Source organism: Lepisosteus platostomus, chromosome 5, assembly GCF_059453375.1.
Source record: "Lepisosteus platostomus isolate fLepPlt1 chromosome 5, fLepPlt1.hap1, whole genome shotgun sequence".
NCBI classification, from domain to species: Eukaryota; Metazoa; Chordata; class Actinopteri; order Semionotiformes; family Lepisosteidae; genus Lepisosteus; species Lepisosteus platostomus.
Genome location: NC_142615.1, coordinates 20,499,037 through 20,518,112, shown reverse-complemented (window position 1 = coordinate 20,518,112; position 19,076 = coordinate 20,499,037). Strand labels below are relative to the sequence as shown.

At 40.8% G+C, this 19,076-nt stretch overlaps 1 protein-coding gene and 1 long non-coding RNA gene across 3 annotated transcripts; one reads left to right on the top strand and one right to left on the bottom strand.

Moving 5' to 3' along the window:
- Positions 1–2,037: 2,037 nt before the first annotated feature.
- LOC148664668 (uncharacterized) lies at positions 2,038–8,896 on the top strand. Its single transcript, XM_088631515.1, has 2 exons — positions 2,038–2,669; positions 5,519–8,896. Exons 1-2 carry the CDS (start codon positions 2,282–2,284, stop codon positions 7,780–7,782), a joined length of 2,652 nt encoding a protein of 883 aa, XP_088487641.1. The 5' UTR covers positions 2,038–2,281; the 3' UTR covers positions 7,783–8,896.
- Positions 8,897–13,466: 4,570 nt separating this feature from the next.
- On the bottom strand, positions 13,467–15,921 carry LOC148664667 (uncharacterized). Of its 2 annotated transcripts, XR_015936510.1 has the most exons (5): positions 15,609–15,921; positions 14,960–15,013; positions 14,609–14,677; positions 14,273–14,445; positions 13,467–13,886 (listed from the first exon to the last, which is right to left on the bottom strand). It is a non-coding gene; the product is annotated as an uncharacterized LOC148664667 (long non-coding RNA). The 2 variants fall into 2 exon arrangements; XR_015936509.1 differs by lacking the exon at positions 15,609–15,921 and having other exon boundaries at positions 14,960–15,044.
- Positions 15,922–19,076: the final 3,155 nt, after the last annotated feature.

Below are 19,076 nucleotides of genomic sequence, written 5' to 3'. Positions count from 1 at the left end.
TTCCCTAATGTGGAGATGGATCCACAGCCGAAACCCTGCTTGTTTCACCCTGTTTGTGCAGCGTCAGTCTGTGTGAGGAGAGGGACTCACGCTGCTCCGGTGGCGCAATAGGTCAGCGTACTTATACAGCAGAGTCATGCTGAGATTGTGAGTTCCAGCAGCTCCTGGAGCATCATTACTTCTAGTTTTAGCGACTGAAACTAATTGTAAAGTTTAGGTCTGTTCATGTTTCTCTGTCCATTTAAAAGAACTGTATTAACACAGGTAAATATGTTTCCACAAGTCAATACACTGCAGCTACATCTGATACTGGTGCTGTTTGTGGGCCAAGTGTTCCTGGTGTCAGGCCAAGTGCTTGTAGAAAAAAAGTCCAACCAATTTCTTTTTTTTCTGCCACTTGACGATTCTGCTTCTGTATTTTTGCCAGTCTTTTTTGCGTTTTATATAAACAGCTAACATGCATATTCTTTGTTGTATATATATGGTTCATTCACAGAAACAGGAGAGACTGCCTTCATCTTCTTCTTATTATTATTGTTTTGTTTTTGTTTCTGAGAGATCTTGGTACAAAGTATATACAGTATAAAACAATTTTACGTTGTACTTCAAGGCTATGGATCATAAAAATTTCACTTTTCCTTGCTGAAAGTCTAACGCACAAGAGAGAATGGTGATATACATGGTGATATACTTCCTGAATATTTGTCCCACAATAGACATTTTTTTGGGGAAAAAAAAACATTTAATTTGATGTATTATCATGTTAACTCTTGCTCTTATGATGGAAAAATAATGCATTTGGTATTGTATGTAATTAGATGGTAATTCTTTTATGTGGTCTGTCCTCTTGTTATGATGTGTTATTTCAGGAAAATAAAGTATATGCTCAGTAGAGGGGTTATAATATTTTGTCTGTTAATCAAACATAATCAGCAATTATGGACAACCATTTTTTTGCCAAGGTTGTGAATATTGTAATGCCTCTGAAGTCACATTAAAACTTCCTGTAGAATTAAAAAAAAATTCTAAAAGCCAAATCAAGCGGGCATGATTTGTGTCCAGGATACTCTAATACAACAAATCCTGCCCCGGAAAGTGCCACTTCTCTCCTTTTGAGCCACTGCCCACCAAAAGGCCTCTGCACGTCTCTAGGAGATGTCAAGATGCTGAGCCCGTGCTGTACTTCAGTGGCGGGTGTAGAAGAAACGTTGTTGTACACGGAAAGCACATCGAGCTCCTTGGACATGAAAACTGCCAGATGGTTAAAACTTCTCTCAGTAAACAGGAGATCCTGTGTCCAAAATCCCGAGGTGCCTTTCTTCCTGTCTTGTCATACAGAACGTATTGTAACACTACAGGGTTCATGTGGGCGCCCTCGCCGCCACCACATCAGGTCGGCCCCCCACCGTCGGGGACTTCAACCCGATACTCTGGCATCACTCAACAGGGACCCAGCCAGTTGAGCTAAAGAGAGATCTCCCTTCAGCCCAGCAGCTGCAGCCCCTGCTATCACAGGGGAGGGCGGTGACGTCATCACTCTGGTATGCCGGCTTTCACACTCAATAGTGTCTGTTAGCGTTACAGTATCATTAAGGACAATCACATAGGGCTTGATTTAGTTTCATGCAAGTATTTACTTCCTTTCTTGGAACAACTTGTTTTTCAACAACATTCATACAATTTGTGAATTATGAAATACAAATCTTGCTTATTGGTGCAGAAGAAATACTGCCAGCTGGCAAGAAAATGACGGATTTTTTTTCTTTAACCAAAAACCTGCATAGGGAGATGTAGAACAAAAATCCGCTTGAGACGTTTTCGTTGGGGAGGAGGGTTGTGGAAGGGCAAAAAAATAAATCTGTTGCGTTTCACAAAATTCACAGTTACGAACAGCGCAAGTCGCAGGTGATTCACTCCTCTTCACTAGGTGGCGCTAGGAGGTGCAGTGAAGTTTATATCCGGCTGAAGAAACTCCTCTTTCTCAGCTACGCTTCTGGATTGTCTTGAAGTCGCCGCCGCGCTAACGAATGACGTCATCATACTGCGCGACACTGCATATATTTCACCCACGTGGGGGTGAGTGAATCATTTTCTTTAGATAAAGAAGGAAGATTTTTTTTTAATAACTTCAGTTTCTGAAAACGTAGCGTCTTGTCGGTTGTGTTTATGCTTGAACAGAGCACAGACCTGACAACAGACTCTGTGAAGAATAAAAAATAAAGAAGTTGTTCTGTTTAAAAATCGCAAGTCAGCCTTTGTTTCTGACCGACTCTGAAGAAGGATGGCGGAGTGCTTGTTAAATCTGCAAACCCAGCTTGACTCGTTCATGCAGGTTTTGCTTAAATCGATCGTGTATGAAATGTCAGAAGTTTTTGGAAACAGAATTTCTGACTCTGAGGACAAGTTTCAAGACAAACTCCGCAGCGTCTCCCAAACTCTGGTGAGACGGGCCGTGTTTAAAATCACGCAGTGTGTGGAGGGCAGTGTCGGGAGTGAAATGGTGCAGCTGAAGAAGGAAAACGAGAGCCTGAAGTGGAGATTGCAGCTGTGGGAGAAGGAGTCGGGAGCAGGAGGAGATCAGGGACAGACAGATCATGTTGGATACACGCTTCCCAGTGAAGTCACTGCAGAAATAAAAGAAGAAATGGACCCGGAACTGCAGCTCTCAGGTCAGTGTGGTGACTTGTATGAAGTCAGAGTGTGTGTGTGTTAAAAACCAGCGTCTATAACTAACTCAATGGTGAGATTTTTTTTAAACAACAAACTTTATTTTAAAGAAAACATCTCACAATAGTAAACATTCTCATTATCAGTACGCGTTCTAACAAAGTATCAAACCGTCATCAAACTTTCCGAAAGAGGTGAGAGTATAGTGGAGAGATGCAGAGTGACGTGGGACAGACGTGTGATGTAGCAACGGGATTCTTTATTGGAAACTGAATTGTTTTGTCCGGTTACGGTGCTGAAAACACTTCGTTTACATTCAACAATTGTTTCACTGAATCAATTTGTACTCCAACGTCATTAGGAAACAACATTTATAAATATTGTATTTACGTTTTATTGGTCTAATTTTTTATAATTATACTAATGATTGTGTATATAAACATTATTTAATTGGTTTAAGTATTACTGTCGTCCAGGGTCTGTGTCTGTATTAACTCCTCTGGAATATTAATCCAGTGTGTCTGTATTAACCCCTCTCTCTCTAAGTGCATTGTTTATGTACTGTACTGTGCAGTAAGTGTGTCTGTATGAAGCCCTCTCTCTCAGTACAGAGTTAATGCACTGTAGTGTCCAGTGAGTCAGTGTGTCTGTATTAACCCCTTTCTTTGATTGCAGTGTTAATGTCCTATAGTGTCCAGTCAGTCTGTGTTAACCCCTCTCAGTGCAGTGTTAATGTACTGGAGTGTCCAGTCAGTGTGTCTGTATTAACCCCTCTTTCAGTGCAGTGTTAATGTGCTGTAGTGTCCAGTTACTGTGTCTGTATTCACCCCTCTCTCTCAGTGCAGTCTTTATGTCCTGCAGTGTCCAGTCAGTGTCTGTATTAACCTGCCTCTCTCTGTGCAGTTTTAAAGTACTGTAATGTGCAGTCAGTGTGTGTCTATTAACCCCTTTCTCTGATTGCAGTGTTAATGTGCTGTATTGTCCAGTCGCAGTGCCTGTGTGTAGCCCTCTCTCAGTGCAGTGTTAATGTGCTGTAGTGTCCAGTCACTGTCTCTGTATTCACCCTTCTCTCTCATTGCAGTCTTTGTCCTGTAGTGTCCAGTCATTGTGTATGGATTAACCCGCCTCTCTCTGTGCAGTTTTAAAGTACTGTAATGTGCAGTCAGTGTGTCTGTATTAATCCCTCTCTTCTCAGTGCAGTGTTTATGTGCTGTTACGTCCATTCAGTCTGTCTGTATTCACCCCTCTCTCTCAGTGCAGTCTTTATGTCCTGTAGTGTCCAGTCATTGTCTATGTATTAACCCGCCTCTCTCTGTGCAGTTTTAAAGTACTGTAATGTGCAGTCAGTGTGTCTGTATTAATCCCTCTCTCTCAGTGCAGTGTTAATGCACTGGAGTGTCCAGTCAGTCAGTGTGTGTGTATTAACCCCTTTCTCTGATTGCAGTGTTAATGTACTGGAGTGTCCAGTCAGTCAGTGTGTCTCCATTAACCCCTCTCTTTCTCAATGCAGTGTTGATGTACTGTAGTGTCCAGTCAGCATGTCTGTATTAACCTCTCTTTTGGTGCAGTGTTAATGTCCTGTAGTGTGCAGTCAGTGTGTCTGTATTAACCCCTCTCTCTCTCAGTGCACTGTTAATGTAAATGTAATGTAATTGTGATATTATTACAGTAGACTTTTTACATTGTAGTTAGGTTTCTGATGAAGCTAAATCAGCACACGCCCTTATACCCACTTATTCCACTATGTTTAAACAACCCAAATTGATTGTGAGTGTACTTGTATTCACGTGTGTAGTTTAAAGCTTTTAAGATCACATGGCCTCAGCTATCACTACTATGCTGATGATACTCAAATATACATCCATATCAAACCTGACACTGATGTGGCTGTCTCTATTCTATTTATTTGTATCCCCAATATAAAAACTTGGATGACTCAAAATGTCCTTCATTTAACTGTGACAAGACTGAAGTCATGCTTATTGGCACCACCCATCAACTTTGTACAACCAATGTGTAACTCCATCTGTAGATGGTCTTGTACTTGAGCTTCAGTCTAAATTGAAAAACTTGGGAATGATATTTGACGTTTGACCCACACGTGCAGCATGTTGTCAGAACATCTTTCATTCACCTCATAAATATTGCTCGACTACGCCCTATGTTATCACTAACTGTGGCTGAAAAGTGTTGTCTAATCTTGAATCGACTACTGTAACGCTCTACTCTCTGGGGATTCTAAATCCCCATTGAACAAACTCCAGTACGTCCAAAATTCAGCAGCCAGAATCCTGACCAGGTCTAGTACAAATGATCACATGACTCCTATCCTGGAGTCCTTGCACTGGCTTCCTGTCAAGTTTCATATCGACTTAAAAACCCTCCTGCTCACCTATAAGACTCTCCATGTCTTCGCTTGGCTTGGCACCTCCATACTTGTCTAATATTATCACCCTACTCCCTACCTTGCAATCTTCGCTCTACTAATTGTGTTAAACTATTTGTCCCCCAGTCTGTCTACACTCTATGGGTGACATGGCCTTCTCCTGTTTTGCCCCGTGCTCTGGAACTCTCTCCCCAAGGATATCAGAGAGTCACCTTCTCTAAACTCCAAATCCAGACTCAAAAACTTTTTCTTCAGAAGAGCCTTTATTGAACTGTTCTGTACCGCTCTGTTCCTACTGTACTTAGTACCACTGTCTACTGTCTCCTAACTGTGTATTCTCATCGTGCTAATTTTGTGTATTTTTTGTTGTTGGCATTCTGTAAAATGCTTTGAGAATCCACCTCTAAAGGTATAAAACTATAAAATAAAGTTTATTCTTATGAAGGTCTTGTTTTGTGTTTACAGGCTCAGAGGCCAGTGTTCTCTCCGACGCTGGGGAAAGGGGTCCTCTTGAACAGCAGCACAGTGAGGAGGAGTGGGGCTCCAGTCTGATGCAGGAGACAGAGCTCACTGCTGCAGAAGGGAAAGAGGCACTTAGTGAGCAGCACACAGAGAGCAGACAGAGTGTCGAGGATCTGGACTCTGTGCCCATGATGAAGACAGAGCCTGAGAGTGAGATATTTAAGAGTGAGCTCTTAGTATATGATGATTTTACAGAGAAGATTAATAATCTGGACACAATCAATATTACACAAGGTTGTAATGAACTGGGCTGTGTCTCTGTACAAGAGCACAGTGAAGAACTGGATGTCTTTAATCTTACAGAGCAGGACATGGATCCCCAGTTGATTGACCCTGCAGAGCAGCAGACTGATTTCCCTGGTGAAGAGAACAATACTGAGTTACAGCACCGAGAGGAGAGTCAGTACAGGGAGGAGCAACAGCAGCTCCTACAGGGCTTGATAAGAATTAGGCCTTGTTCTGTTCAAGTGGAGAGACTGTCACTGCAGAGTCTAAAACAATCATATGATCCCTTAGTATTTGATGACTTTACACACAGGTTTAATAATCTGGTTACTGAGAAAATTGTTGAAAGTTTTAATGAACTGGAGAGTATGTCTGTTCTTGGGCAAAGAGAGGAAGAACTGAATGAACTGGACGGTTTAAGTCTCAGAGAGCTGGAGAAGGAGCCCCAGATGATTCCCACTGCTGAACAGCACACTGAAGGTTACGATGTGGAAAACAAATCTCAGTTTCAGCACACCGAGCAAGGCCATTCCATGGACCATTTGCAGAATAAGAGACCCCAGCACGATCAGGGGATGAAGAAGAATCACTCAAGGCCTTGCTCAGATGGAGTGGACAAACTGCCATTATGGCACAGGGAGGAGCAGCGTTTCTGTCAGTCTAGCATTTCAAAACCCTATCAGCACCTTCACACAGGAGAGAGACCTTTCAGCTGCAGTCGATCAAGTAACTTAATAACCCACCAGCGCATTCACACAGATGAGAGACCGTTCAGCTGCAGTCAGTGTGGGAAGAGTTTTAGTAAGTCAAGTCTCTTAAAAACCCACCAGCACCTTCACACAGGAGAGAGACCTTTCAGCTGTAGTCGGTGTGGGAAGAGTTTTAGTGTGAAAAGCCACTTACAATTACACCAGCGCATTCACACAGGACAGAGACCTTTCAGCTGCAGTCATTGTGGGAAGAGTTTTAGTCAGTCAAGTCACTTAAAAAGGCATCAGCGCATTCACACAGGAGAGAGACCTTTCAGCTGCAGTCATTGTGGGAAGAGTTTTAGTCGGTCAAGTACCTTAATAGACCACCAGCGTATTCACACAGGAGAGAGACCTTTCAGCTGCAGTCAGTGTGGGAAGAGTTTTAGTCGGTCAGGTGACTTAAAAACCCACCAGCGCTTTCACACAGGAGAGAGACCGTTCAGCTGCAGTCAGTGTGGGAAGAGTTTTAGTCGGTCAAGTCACTTAAAAACCCACCAGCGCATTCACACAGGAGAGAGACTGTTCAGCTGCAGTCAGTGTGGGAAGAGTTTTAGTCAGTCAGGTTACTTAAAAACCCACCAGCACAGTCACACAGGAGAGAGACCGTTCAGCTGCAGTCAGTGTGGGAAGAGTTTTAGGTACCCAAGTAACTTAATAACCCACCAGCGCATTCACACAGGAGAGAGACTGTTCAGCTGCAGTCAGTGTGGGAAGAGTTTTAGTCAGTCAGGTCACTTAAAAACCCACCAGCACAGTCACACAGGAGAGAGACTGTTCAGCTGCAGTCAGTGTGGGAAGAGTTTTAGTCAGTCAAGTCACTTAAAAACCCACCAGCGCATTCATACAGGAGAGAGACCTTTCAGCTGCAGTCAGTGTGGGAAGAGTTTTAGTCGGTCAGGTGACTTAAAAATCCACCAGCGCATTCATACAGGAGAGAGACCGTTCAACTGCAGTCAGTGTGGGAAGAGTTGTAGTAAGTCAAGTCACTTAATATCCCACCAGCGCATTCACACAGGAGAGAGACCGTTCAGCTGCAGTCAGTGTGGGAAGAGCTTTAGTCGGAAAAAACACTTACAATCACACCAGCACAGTCACACAGGAGAGAGACCTTTCAGCTGCAGTCAGTGTGGGAAGAGTTTTAGTCAATCATATGACTTAAAAAGGCACCAGAGCATTCACACAGGAGAGAGACCATTGAAGTGGCAAGGTTTATTAAAATACAGGAATTAAGTTGGCTGCTTCCTTGCCAGTCTCTCTCTCCCTCATCTCAAGTGGTGCTTGATACAGAGAGGCCATTCCACTTGGTTCACATTTAAGGTGTTTTTCTAGCTGATAAGAGTGTTCTGATAAGGAACAACTCCCAAAGCTGAGACATGTGAATGGTCATCTCTGGTGCCTCACTGTCTGGGAGATTCCAAGGGAGAGTCTCATCCCAAGTGGTTTACAACCCCAAGGTCAGAGTTCATGGTTACTCATCCTCACACGGGGCACCAATAAATGTAGGGGTTTGTGCATTTACTGGGACAATTGTTAATTGTAGCAGTAAGTCACAAAATGATCCTCGAATGCCCATGGAACTTTCAACCGATGAGCGACCGTAGTTCTTCCAGGTACAACTCCAGCTCCTCCTGGACATCCTCAGACTCAGCTCAGACAGTCACGTAATGGCCAGTGTGTCCCAGTGCCAGGACTTTCCCTTGTTCTAAGAGTCGAGAACGGAGGTTGCCAGCGTGTAAACCCTTGTGAACCCACCGCGAACGCTCACCTGATCAACGAGTGAACTACGGTCGGAACTCTGGACAGCTGAATATCAGTATTCAGGACTCGCGCTAGATCAGGAACGAACCGGTCTTCTTCCTGTCTAAAGATTGTGACTTATCAGCCAACACTAACTAGCCGGTCTTCAGAGAGCATCAGCAGCGCACCGCAGCAGAAATCTCTCTCCTCCTTCTCCTTCTCTCACGTCAAACCAGCACTGCCTGGACACGGCAAAAGCCTGCCACTGCTTCTTTGCCTCTGCGGGAGATCTGAATCCCCACAGAGTGGATGAGTATTCAACATTCTGCATTACAGCTCGAGAATTCAATTGTTACCTCAACCTGAGTTGATATCAATTTAATTCCTATGAGTCATGTACTTGCTTTTGAGTATCTAATGTACAAGTTGTAACAAAGTTCATTTACAAAACGGCCTAAATGAATGATATACGGAATGTATGTCCCTCTTGGTTTGTAACTCTTCGTGATTGAATATATACCTTTTGTATACTGCTAACCCCCTCTATAAGATCTGTTATGTTTATGCACATTTTTTGTATTAATAAATGTATTGTCGTGTATTAGTATCCACGTGTGTGCGTTGTTTGAGTTATCCTGCAAGGTTGTTTCTAATAGCCATCATAAGAATAATTTTTGTGACTTGCTGCTACAATTAATAATTGTCCCAGTTAAACGCAAAACCCCTACATTTACTGGTGCCTCGTGAGAGGATGCCTATAAGTGAAGAACAGGAACATGTAAGATGATTAATATACATTAATATACCCATCCACTCGATTCAGGGTTGTGGTGGAACTGGAACAATCCTGGCAAGCAGTGGGTGCAAAGCACTATTGCAGATAATGTGACACCAGTCCATCACAGGACTCACTCACACCATGGCCAATTTTCATAGAAGCCCATTAAAATCCATGTCAATACAGAACAACAGACCTCCACCTCCATAGCTTCCATGTTGTACAGTATTTTGAGAAAATCTGGAATGTACCTTTCTTGCATTTTATTTGTGTTTTATCAGATGTTTAATCTTAAACTAAGCTGTAATGCCCAGGTCAGCAGCTGTGAAGGGAGACAGAGAAGTTTTTCATTTCATCTGCGGGAAACCCAATTCACAGTCCTTCCAAAGACTTGATTAGTCTGCATGAGAAGTAAGCAGAATAATATATTACTTTAATTTCTGTGGTGTCATGCCCCACACTCTACCTCGGAAACGCCGTTCTATCCCTGTCACACCCCACACTCTCCCTCGCAAATGCCGTTGCATTCCCAGAACCACTGTTTCATAATCTCATCCCTGATTGAACCCATCACATTCTCACATGCACCAGATTCCTCAAACTCTCACTCCCTAACAAATTATCCAATCACACCCCTTTCCTTTCGGTATTTAAACTCCCCTCACACACACATCCTCACGCTCACTATTGAGAAGCCTCTTGTGGTATTCTCCAGTGCGTGTTTCCAAGCCTTTCGACTGATCTCCTGTTACGAATCTTCTGCCTCCACCTTTTGACCTCGCCTTCTGGATTTTGTCTTTTGGATTGTTTTTGGATATCTCTCGTTACCGGACCCTTTGCCTTCCTTATCGACCCAGCCTTTGGATTTCGTCTTTGGATCGTCCCTTTGCTACTTTGTGTTCTGTGGGATTCCGGTCACGCATAAGGATCCTCCAGTTATTTACCTATAGGTTCCCTGACACAGATGAGGGGAGTCCTAGTGTCCGTGTGGCGGCGCAGCTGGTGAAAATGCTCCCTGTGCTGTGTGTGTTGTGGGCTGCCGGTGTTTCCGAGAGAAACGGGCTGTTTGTGTGGGAAGATGCTCTTTCCTCAGGAGGGGAAAAGTCCGTCTGGGGCTCAGCTGGAAGAACTGAGCGGGAAGGAAAGTTCTGGAAGTGCGTGTCTCCTCTCCGTCTGCTTCAGTCCCAGTTACTGCGACACCAGGACAGAACAGGAGTGACGAGCGAGTCTTCTTTTGTACACGGGGTATTAGAGGGGTTTTTAGGAAACAGCACAGAGAGAGAGAAAAGGACACCAGTGGGAGAGAGTCCTGAGGCTGATTGATGAATCTCTCAGTTCTTGTCTTGATCCAAGTTGTACCCCGTCCCAGTTTAAACTGGTTTACAATGTGGGATTTCTGCACTGACACGACCCTACATGTGTCTCCACAGGAGATGGGAGTCCTGTAACGTGTTTTTAGACAGAAACCCGCCAGAACAGACACATTAGAAGTGACCTGGAGGAGAGGTCAGAGCGGGGACAGTTTCTGGACGAGTAAAAAAACCGGAACTTCGCTTTTTATTGCCATACTTTCTGATTAAAGTGTCCCGTTACTTCAATCTCAAGAAAACTATTTAAAATTTCCAGAAATGGATTAGTTGGGTGATGTCCCATTTTATTAGAAAGAGATTTGATCTTCTGACTGTTACTCTTACTAATATAATACTGTCTGTGTTGTTATCAGTTACAGTTACTCCGACATCGGGACTCATTACAGCTCGTGACATTAATTACAATTAATTAGCTCTTTATCCTGAGTGTCTTCAGTCGTGAACAGAGGTCCTTCCAGTTTCTATGCACTGTATCCAGTACAGTGTCGCGTCTTTCACACTAATGAAATGTAAAAAATGAAAACACATTGAAACAAGCAGTAAAACGGGGGAATTTATTAAAATGAGACTGTATTAAATACGAGTGACCTTAGACATATAAATGTGGTCCGCAATTCGTCTAGAATTAAATATACGTCTATCGTTATACGTCAATTATACATCTATGATTATAGTTCAGGTGGGTAGCTGCGTCAGCATGCGTAGGCTGCAAAGGAACAAGTAATAGGTTTATTCCATGCTGAAAAAAAGAAGAAAGAGAACACAACGTTTCGGCCGTGGAGCCTTCTTCAGGTGTGGGCACCTGAAGAAGGCTCCACGGCCGAAACGTTGTGTTCTCTTTCTTCTTTTTTTCATCTATGATTATATGTTCATTATACGTAAATGGTTGGAGTTCTATTATACGGATAAATTTAGAGGACTATTATACATCAGAGATAGGTTTTATAGGTATAGAAACTAGTAAACCAAGAAATGATTAGGTTTAGAAATTTATTCTGAAAATACACATTCACACCTGAAAAATATGTATTTCAAATTATACATTGTATACAATCAATCAATAATCAACATATGGGCAATAATCATAAAAAAACACAACTAGTCTTAAACTTCAGATACAAATTCTGGTAACATCAATATACAGTATAGTAATGACAAACACAAACTAATTACATTAACACACTAACTCAAAACCACATTTTGATTCAAATATTAATTTTAAAATGTAAAACTTCTATGTTTCCAGGAAAAAAAAAATATTACAATGGAAGTTAAGATGATTTTTGTCCACCATTTGCAAACCCTGTCTAATTGTCCTAACAGTTAGAACCAGAAACCTATTATTTTCAGTGTCCAGATCTCCTGACTCCCTGCCTTGCATATGCATTCTTCAAGTAACACATTGCGTGCTCCTTTATTTCTTTTTCTGTTGATGTAGGTGGGACTTCAGCACCGCAGCTAGGAGAAAGTTATATAATATTACTACTCAAATAAATGATGATTAATATCTTCTTGAGTATAATCTCAAAAATGAACCATTAAGGTTTACTAAGCTCAAAGCTGAAATAAACTGATAAAATTTGGCTTGCATCATAGCAGTTGAGCAATAAAGTCTGTTCTAATTAAAGAGTACCCAAAGTTTGAAAGTACAACATAGAATAGTAGTTCAGGTGGGTAGCTGCGTCAGCATGCGTAGGCTGCAAAGGAACAAGTAATAGGTTTATTCCATGCTGAAAAAAAGAAGAAAGAGAACACAACGTTTCGGCTTTGGAGCCTTCTTCAGGTGTGAGAGAGACAGGGCAGTAGGCAAAGGTAAAGTAGCGGGAGAACAAAGGTTGAGAGGGAGGAGGAGTGAGAGGCGGGAGCAGGGGACAGAAAGAGAGGCCAATCAAGAGGTGTGAAGTCAGAATGGGTGCAGAGAGGTGTGAAATGAAACTTCCAATGAATGGAGAAAATGTAAAAGAACAGTAATCTGTCGTTAAGGGAAGGGAGAATGTGTGATCCTAGCTGCAGAATAATTTTAGTTTCGGTGGTCTTTCTGATGTATGAGTTCGGAAAACCGTCTTTGAGAACACAGACGGAGAGATTAGAGTGGTCGTGGCCGTCAGAGGTGAAATGAGAAACAATGGGCTTGGAGAGATCTTTAATCTTCACAGCCCTGACGTGTTCTCTGAAGCGGTCTCCGAGTCTCCTTCCTGTTTCCCCAATGTAGATAGCTGGGCATTTACTGCAAGAGATACAGTAAATAAGGTTGCTGGAGGTACAAGATGCTGTCTGGGTGATCCGGAATTGTCCTGAGGGGCCTTGAATGAGTGTGGTGGTGGCTGTGTACTTGCAGGTGATACAGCGAGCTCTTTTGCAAGGGAAAGTGCCTGGTGTGGATGGTTGCTGAGGGCGGTCAAGGGAGCTGTGAACAAGGAGGTTACGCAGATTAGGTGGTCGGCGATATGAGATGATAGGGCGATCAGAAAAGAGGGCCCCAATGTAGGGATCATCCTGTAGGATGGAAAAGTTCTGGTTAATGGTCCTGGGGATAGGAAGTGTGTTAGGGTGGTAAGGAAGCACCAAAGGAATGCGGTTGTTACGGCGGGAGTTCCTGATCGGGTTGATGGTCCGGGGGGTGTTTTTGGCTCGGGCAAGGGCCCTGTCAATCACACTGCTGGGGTATCCTCTGTTGATAAAAAATGAGTACATTTCGAGGGCTTGGTTTTCGAAGTCGATGTCGTCGCTGCATAATCGTCGTAACCTAAGGAACTGTGAAAAAGGAAGAGAGTTTTTAGTGTGGTTGGGGTGAAATGAGCTGTACAGGAGGTAGCTGTGTGAATCCGTGGGTTTGTAATAAACTGAAGTGGACAGTCGGGGGTAGTTGATAGACAAGTGGATGTCTAGAAACGGAAGAGTGGTGGAAGAAATGTTAACCGTATATTTGAGGGACGGGTGGAAGTTGGTGAAATGGTGCAGGAAGAATTCAAGCTGATCGTTGGAGCATGTGGCGGCACCGACGCAACATAGAATAGGATTACCTTTAATTACTGTATAAAGATTTGTGTCTCCCAGGCCACTCTTTTGTTGTTTATCTTTTCGGTTTGTGCCAGCGAAACTGAATTCTGTCATCAGTTCATTTGTCATAAGTCTGAAAACCAAATTCTCACTGAATTTAGACATTTTTTCAAGTGAGTTTCCATTCAACATTTATTTACTCAAATATTTAGGATCAAATGTAGTACTGTAACCCTTATATTTTGAAAGATAATTTTGCAGTTTTACACCTTGCACATTCAGTGGTTAACACATAGGTATCTATAAGCTCAATTCTGTGGATATTTTAACTCGATCAAAGTAAAAATGTAATGTAAAAACATTTTTAAAAAATCAATAAGCAATACCTTGACAAGACTGTGAACACTCTCTCTGACATCACTGCCGCCTACTCTCCGAAGTTGGTTTATCTGGAAATAATATTATATTAGAAATAATATTAGAAGCTACTAGATCTTCATTAACCAACTAATCAGACATACCAATTTACACATTCAATGGAACAAACACATTTTCACATATTAACTGCACTTTTTTGCAGTATTTTCTCATCTATAAATACAAAGTGACCATTTTTCAAAGTGAAAAAAAATTGTAGTAACGTTTTAGAACATGAAAACACTTTATTTTGCCATTAAAGGATAAGCAAGATTATACATTATAAACTAAAAATATGAACGTATGCCAGAGATGGATCATATTAATCAGATGTAGGCTATAAAATTATGACCTATCTGAAACCTAGAACATTAGTAGTGAATATTTTCTACACCACAGTGAGAATATAATGTCGTACCAGCAGGTTTTGATTGTCCATGCTGTCAAGTGCTTGCTCGTATGCACAGAACTCTTCCATTGTGGTCAGCCTCCTGATGTGGAATTGGGAGTCCACCGGTTCTGTGGATCTACCCAAACGCCTCAATTCATCCCTCATCTCTATTAGGAGGCCCAATACCCGCTTCTGAAACTCTGAAATTATTTACATTTTATATCAGCATTTAAAAGGAATTAGGTTAGGATTTTCTTACACTATTGTCACATTAGCATAACTGTAGTGTTGCTAATGTGCTATATGCAATTTATAATCTTAAAAAGTAAAAATTCCCACATCTGTAGTTCATTTTAACTGTACTTCCTTCTGAAAGAGGATATCTCTCTCTCTTCTCTTCTGGTCTGGACGTGGTCTTCTGCCTGGGAGACTCTGAAAAGAATTCAGTTATGGTAAACATTTACTTCATCACACAACTTAATATTTCAATTTAGTCATTTAGTCTGTCATTGAACTAGGATTATATAAACAATGTCAATTAAACTCCATTGGCGTACTTCAATTTTGAATATGTTTGTGTCGTTTGTAGCATTGTGGTTAAACACAACTTATTTTTATATTGTATACGAGCCTACACATAATTAAAATACATTCTGTGTAAAACTATAATATGGGTAGTTTTATTTATTACTTTATACAATAAAAAAGACATACTTTTTGACAGTCTTCCAGGATCATTTCTGCCATCTGGCCAATCCTGGTTTGATACTAGAAATTAAAAAGTTAACAATAATCTCATACTTAACAAATCATTTGCAGAGGGATCATAAACTATTCTTAAATTTAATAATTTAATTAATATGATACAAGTAATGTACTAAGTACTTCAGTTGAAGACTTTGGTCTTATAACTTGCTTAGGGCTTCAAACTTTGCGTGGTGAGGTCCCAGTTTGGACTACCTGGGCTGTTAATATAATATTGCAGATTAATTTAATATTTAAGTATGGACGTAAAATGTTCACCAGTCCAATAATCTTTGAATATAATTCGTTTATGGCAGACAGTTCTTCAGACTTAGGAAAGTACAGTGACATAACCTCAGACGTAATAAAAAAAATAACTTGTGAATTTCATCTCAATTTCATAGAGTAATTAGATGTAGGCAAACAATATACTAATAACTTAAGGAATGTTGAAGCCAGAACTTAGCACCGTTTTTTTTTCCTTTGGGAGGTTCTCACCTATGATGGTTGGGCTTCAATAACATAAAGAATAGTGTTAACTTGTCTTTAAATGTGATTGATGATGGTTATCTTCTAAGGACATTAAGAAAACATTTTAGCTTTGATTGCAATAACCTACCTTTAAGCGTACTTGAACAGCTGAGTGACGTCTGGGAGACTCTCTTCCTAGGAGAGAACCTCAGTTTTGGGGGTAGCACTGGCAGCTTCAGTGGCTTCTTCTTTTCTAAACAGAAAAGATATGGCAGTAAAATATTTCATATCAAATTAAATTATTTAATCAACTTGATCTGTAACTTTTTACAATAAATTAATTTCCTTTATTTTGGGAACTTTGAAGGCAGAGAAATGGACGTACTTGGAGTACCAGGATCAGAATCAAAGTCTGTAATATAATAGAAAATTATAATATTTCAATATAATACTGAAAACTAGTTTAACATAGCTAACCAAAATTCTTAGCAATTTCCATGATCAACAAATCTAACATTTTCATACAGAACACCTGTATCAATCAAAATGACTTATTTTAAAGGGTTGTAAAAAAAATCAATAACAAGGTACAAGCTAAATGAGGCATCAGTTGATATTAATAACTGGTGAAAAATATAGCTATTGAGACTGTTACTTTTACATACCATCAACGTAATCGAAGAACACCCGCTTCTTACATTTGCGTTTTGGATTGGTGTCTTATCCTCGTCTTCAGCATCCGTAACCGAGGTGGTTAAATCAAAGTGATCACACTCTGATTTCTTGTCTACAAATAATTATATTTACATTACATATGATCAAATATGAAAAAGGTATTGTTGCACTGATGCATGTACATAGACAGTTACTGTAAATATTCAATCGGAATTTATAATAATGAACAGGAATTTGCTCTTATTTTCAAAAAAAGCTATACCTGATGTATGTTTAACTTGAACGAGCTTGAAGGTAACCCAAGTATCTTTATTAGGGTTGGCCTTCTCTTTGTATAGTTTTGTGGCCTGCTTTGGATCATTCGGCCACCACACAAACTCTGTTCGGGCATCCACCCAGTTTGAGGGCAAGACTCCATCAACCTCCCCCTCCTGCTCTATCCAAACTGCACGTGTCCACATCACCTGAAACAGACATACACATTTTAATTTTGAGTCTTAATTCAGATTGTGGTGCTGATTACTACACTTGTGTTCGCTTATAAAGATTATACTCAATAAAAACACATAATTCAATAATAAACATTCTGCTTTATTTATACATTTGTAGTTAGATGGTATTCACTACTTGCAATTCCTCAAAAACTTTAAAATTTAAACTTAACCATGAAAAAAGAGCAGACAGAAGCATCCTGTGTGAATCAAAGTTCTATGCCATGTAGAAGAGGGAAAAGGACATAACCAGCACCATATGGGAGACACACTACTTTTCTGTGAAGCTCTTTTACAGAGAGGAATTTATCCCTTGCATGCACCTCCAGACTATTAACATATACAATATTAAGCAGTTTTGACTCACATGGTTCAGTGAAGAAGTTACAAGTCTGAGTCTGTCGTACAACAACACATAGAAGACTTCTGTCTGCTCTTTTCTCCTTCACAAATGCAAAGTCCTCATTATCCAACAGGAAACAACAGTCTTTTTGTCTTGACGAAATATACATCCGTCAACCAGATGCATCACAGTTGCTCTGAACTCTATCCTTCTCCTTCATTCTCTTTACTACTTGAGCTATAGGGTTATGACTGTTCCACACTAGTTTCTTCAAGGACTGTAAAAAGTTTTCAAATGGGAATACAGATAATTAAATTGTACCACATCCTGATGTAGATATCTCAAACTGTGCACATTATATACAACAAATGTTGGTCCATACAAATGCTGAGCATTGTCAACAAAGGTATCAAGCAGTTTTTGGGCATAGTTGAGATAGGCATTTCTCTTTCTTTCGTCCGAGTCAAACATAATGGAAAGAGCAACTGTTAGCATCAGAAAATGGGTGTATAGTTCCTTTGATACAACATTACGAAGCACAATGGGGCCTGTATACAAAAGGAACTGGCAGAACTCTGTAGCCTTCCATCTGTCAAGCTCTGAGAGGGATCTTGGCTGTCTAGCAAATTCCCCAGGCATCTTTCCGCTAAGAATTTCCAAATTATCAGAAATTTCTTTCCTCTGCCTGACAGACAGTCGACATTTAGCTGGTCCTTCCTTTAAGAAAATAAGAATTATTTTGCCAACACCAAGACAAGCTAGATGCAGGTAGTCAAGGGAGAATTGGCTTATGCACCCAATTCCAGCAGCAGCTAAGGGAGAAAGTCTTTGTTGGTGTTCCTTGTAGTCAAAGTTCTTGAATTGTTCATCTGTATGATCATTACATGCCTCTTCCCCTGTGAAAACAACTCTTCCCTCCCAGCTCCCTTTAATTTTGCATCTTTTGCAGCCAAAGTACGAATTGTGTCCTTTGCAGCATTTCAGATATGAGCGTGCAGGGGCATCACATATAAAAGCCTTCACAGTAACATTAAACACTCTATCTTTAAAGTGAATGCCATTACTGGTGAGTAACTTTAACTCCTCTAAAAAGTCACTCACATAATCATCAACTGGATCAGGCTTGGACCCTCCACAAAATAATGCCATTATGAAAGGCTGGAATTGGTGAAAAGAGCACAAAATAGGCCAAAATTGCACAGATGTAGATTTGAAGAGAGGAACTCCATCAACATTGATACACAGGTCTACAGAATGCATGCCTTCTTGGAATGTTTTAGAAGATGTTTTTCAGGATTCCTTTCTTTAATCCGAAGTAAATGTACTGAACACCGCATTTATCACTGATTTGCACTTTATTAGGTGTTTGTAGGAGAGTCCTGGACGTCTCAATATCTCCAATAAATCATTGAAACACTGTCTTTTACAACCATGCTTTGCAGACCAAGCTACAAGTTCGGTAGATAGATTTGGCCTTGCTGGGTCAGTCTGTGCCTCATCTACAAGGTCAGTAGATTCAGGACTGGGGTCAGTTACATCAGATTCATCAGAGTCAGAGTTTTCAACCTCATTCAAGATTTCTTCTTCAGAAGTTATAACTTCTTCACTGTACCCATAGTCATTTGAATCCTGATGTGTAATGTCATCACTGACACAAGCACCCATATCACCAGACGATTGTTCCACATTCTCGTCCTTGGTGTCATCTATGTAAAAACTGTCATCTTGATCATCACTGCTGGATTCTGCAAGAGCATTTATCTCTGCACGTCGCTTCCTCCATCGGGATAAATAGCCCTTTGACATAAAGTCTGATTTGGTGTGCCCCATGCGTGCTGATGTGCACCTACAGATAATTGTAACACATGCAAATTAACAGTAAATAAACAGTGACTGTTGTATGTAAGGTACTATAAGGACGATGGAATATAAAAGGAAATGGTATCAACTTTTCTTAAGAAAATAAAAATAGAAATATTGTCATTCAAAGAAATCAACATATAATTACATTTTTTTCAGGCAGGTGGCAAGACCCCCTCGCGAAACCCCTGTATGCAAAGCTGTGTAAATAAATTACATACAGCACTATTGCACGTTTTAGACCATA

What these genes read in the sequence shown, in the direction of transcription:
- LOC148664668 (XM_088631515.1), top strand. Translation starts at nt 2,282, where the DNA reads ATGGCGGAGTGCTTGTTAAATCTGCAAACCCAGCTTGACTCGTTCATG. An exon ending in CCCGGAACTGCAGCTCTCAG is followed by an intron (nt 2,670 to 5,518) that starts GTCAGTGTGGTG and finishes TTGTGTTTACAG; the next exon opens with GCTCAGAGGCCAGTGTTCTC.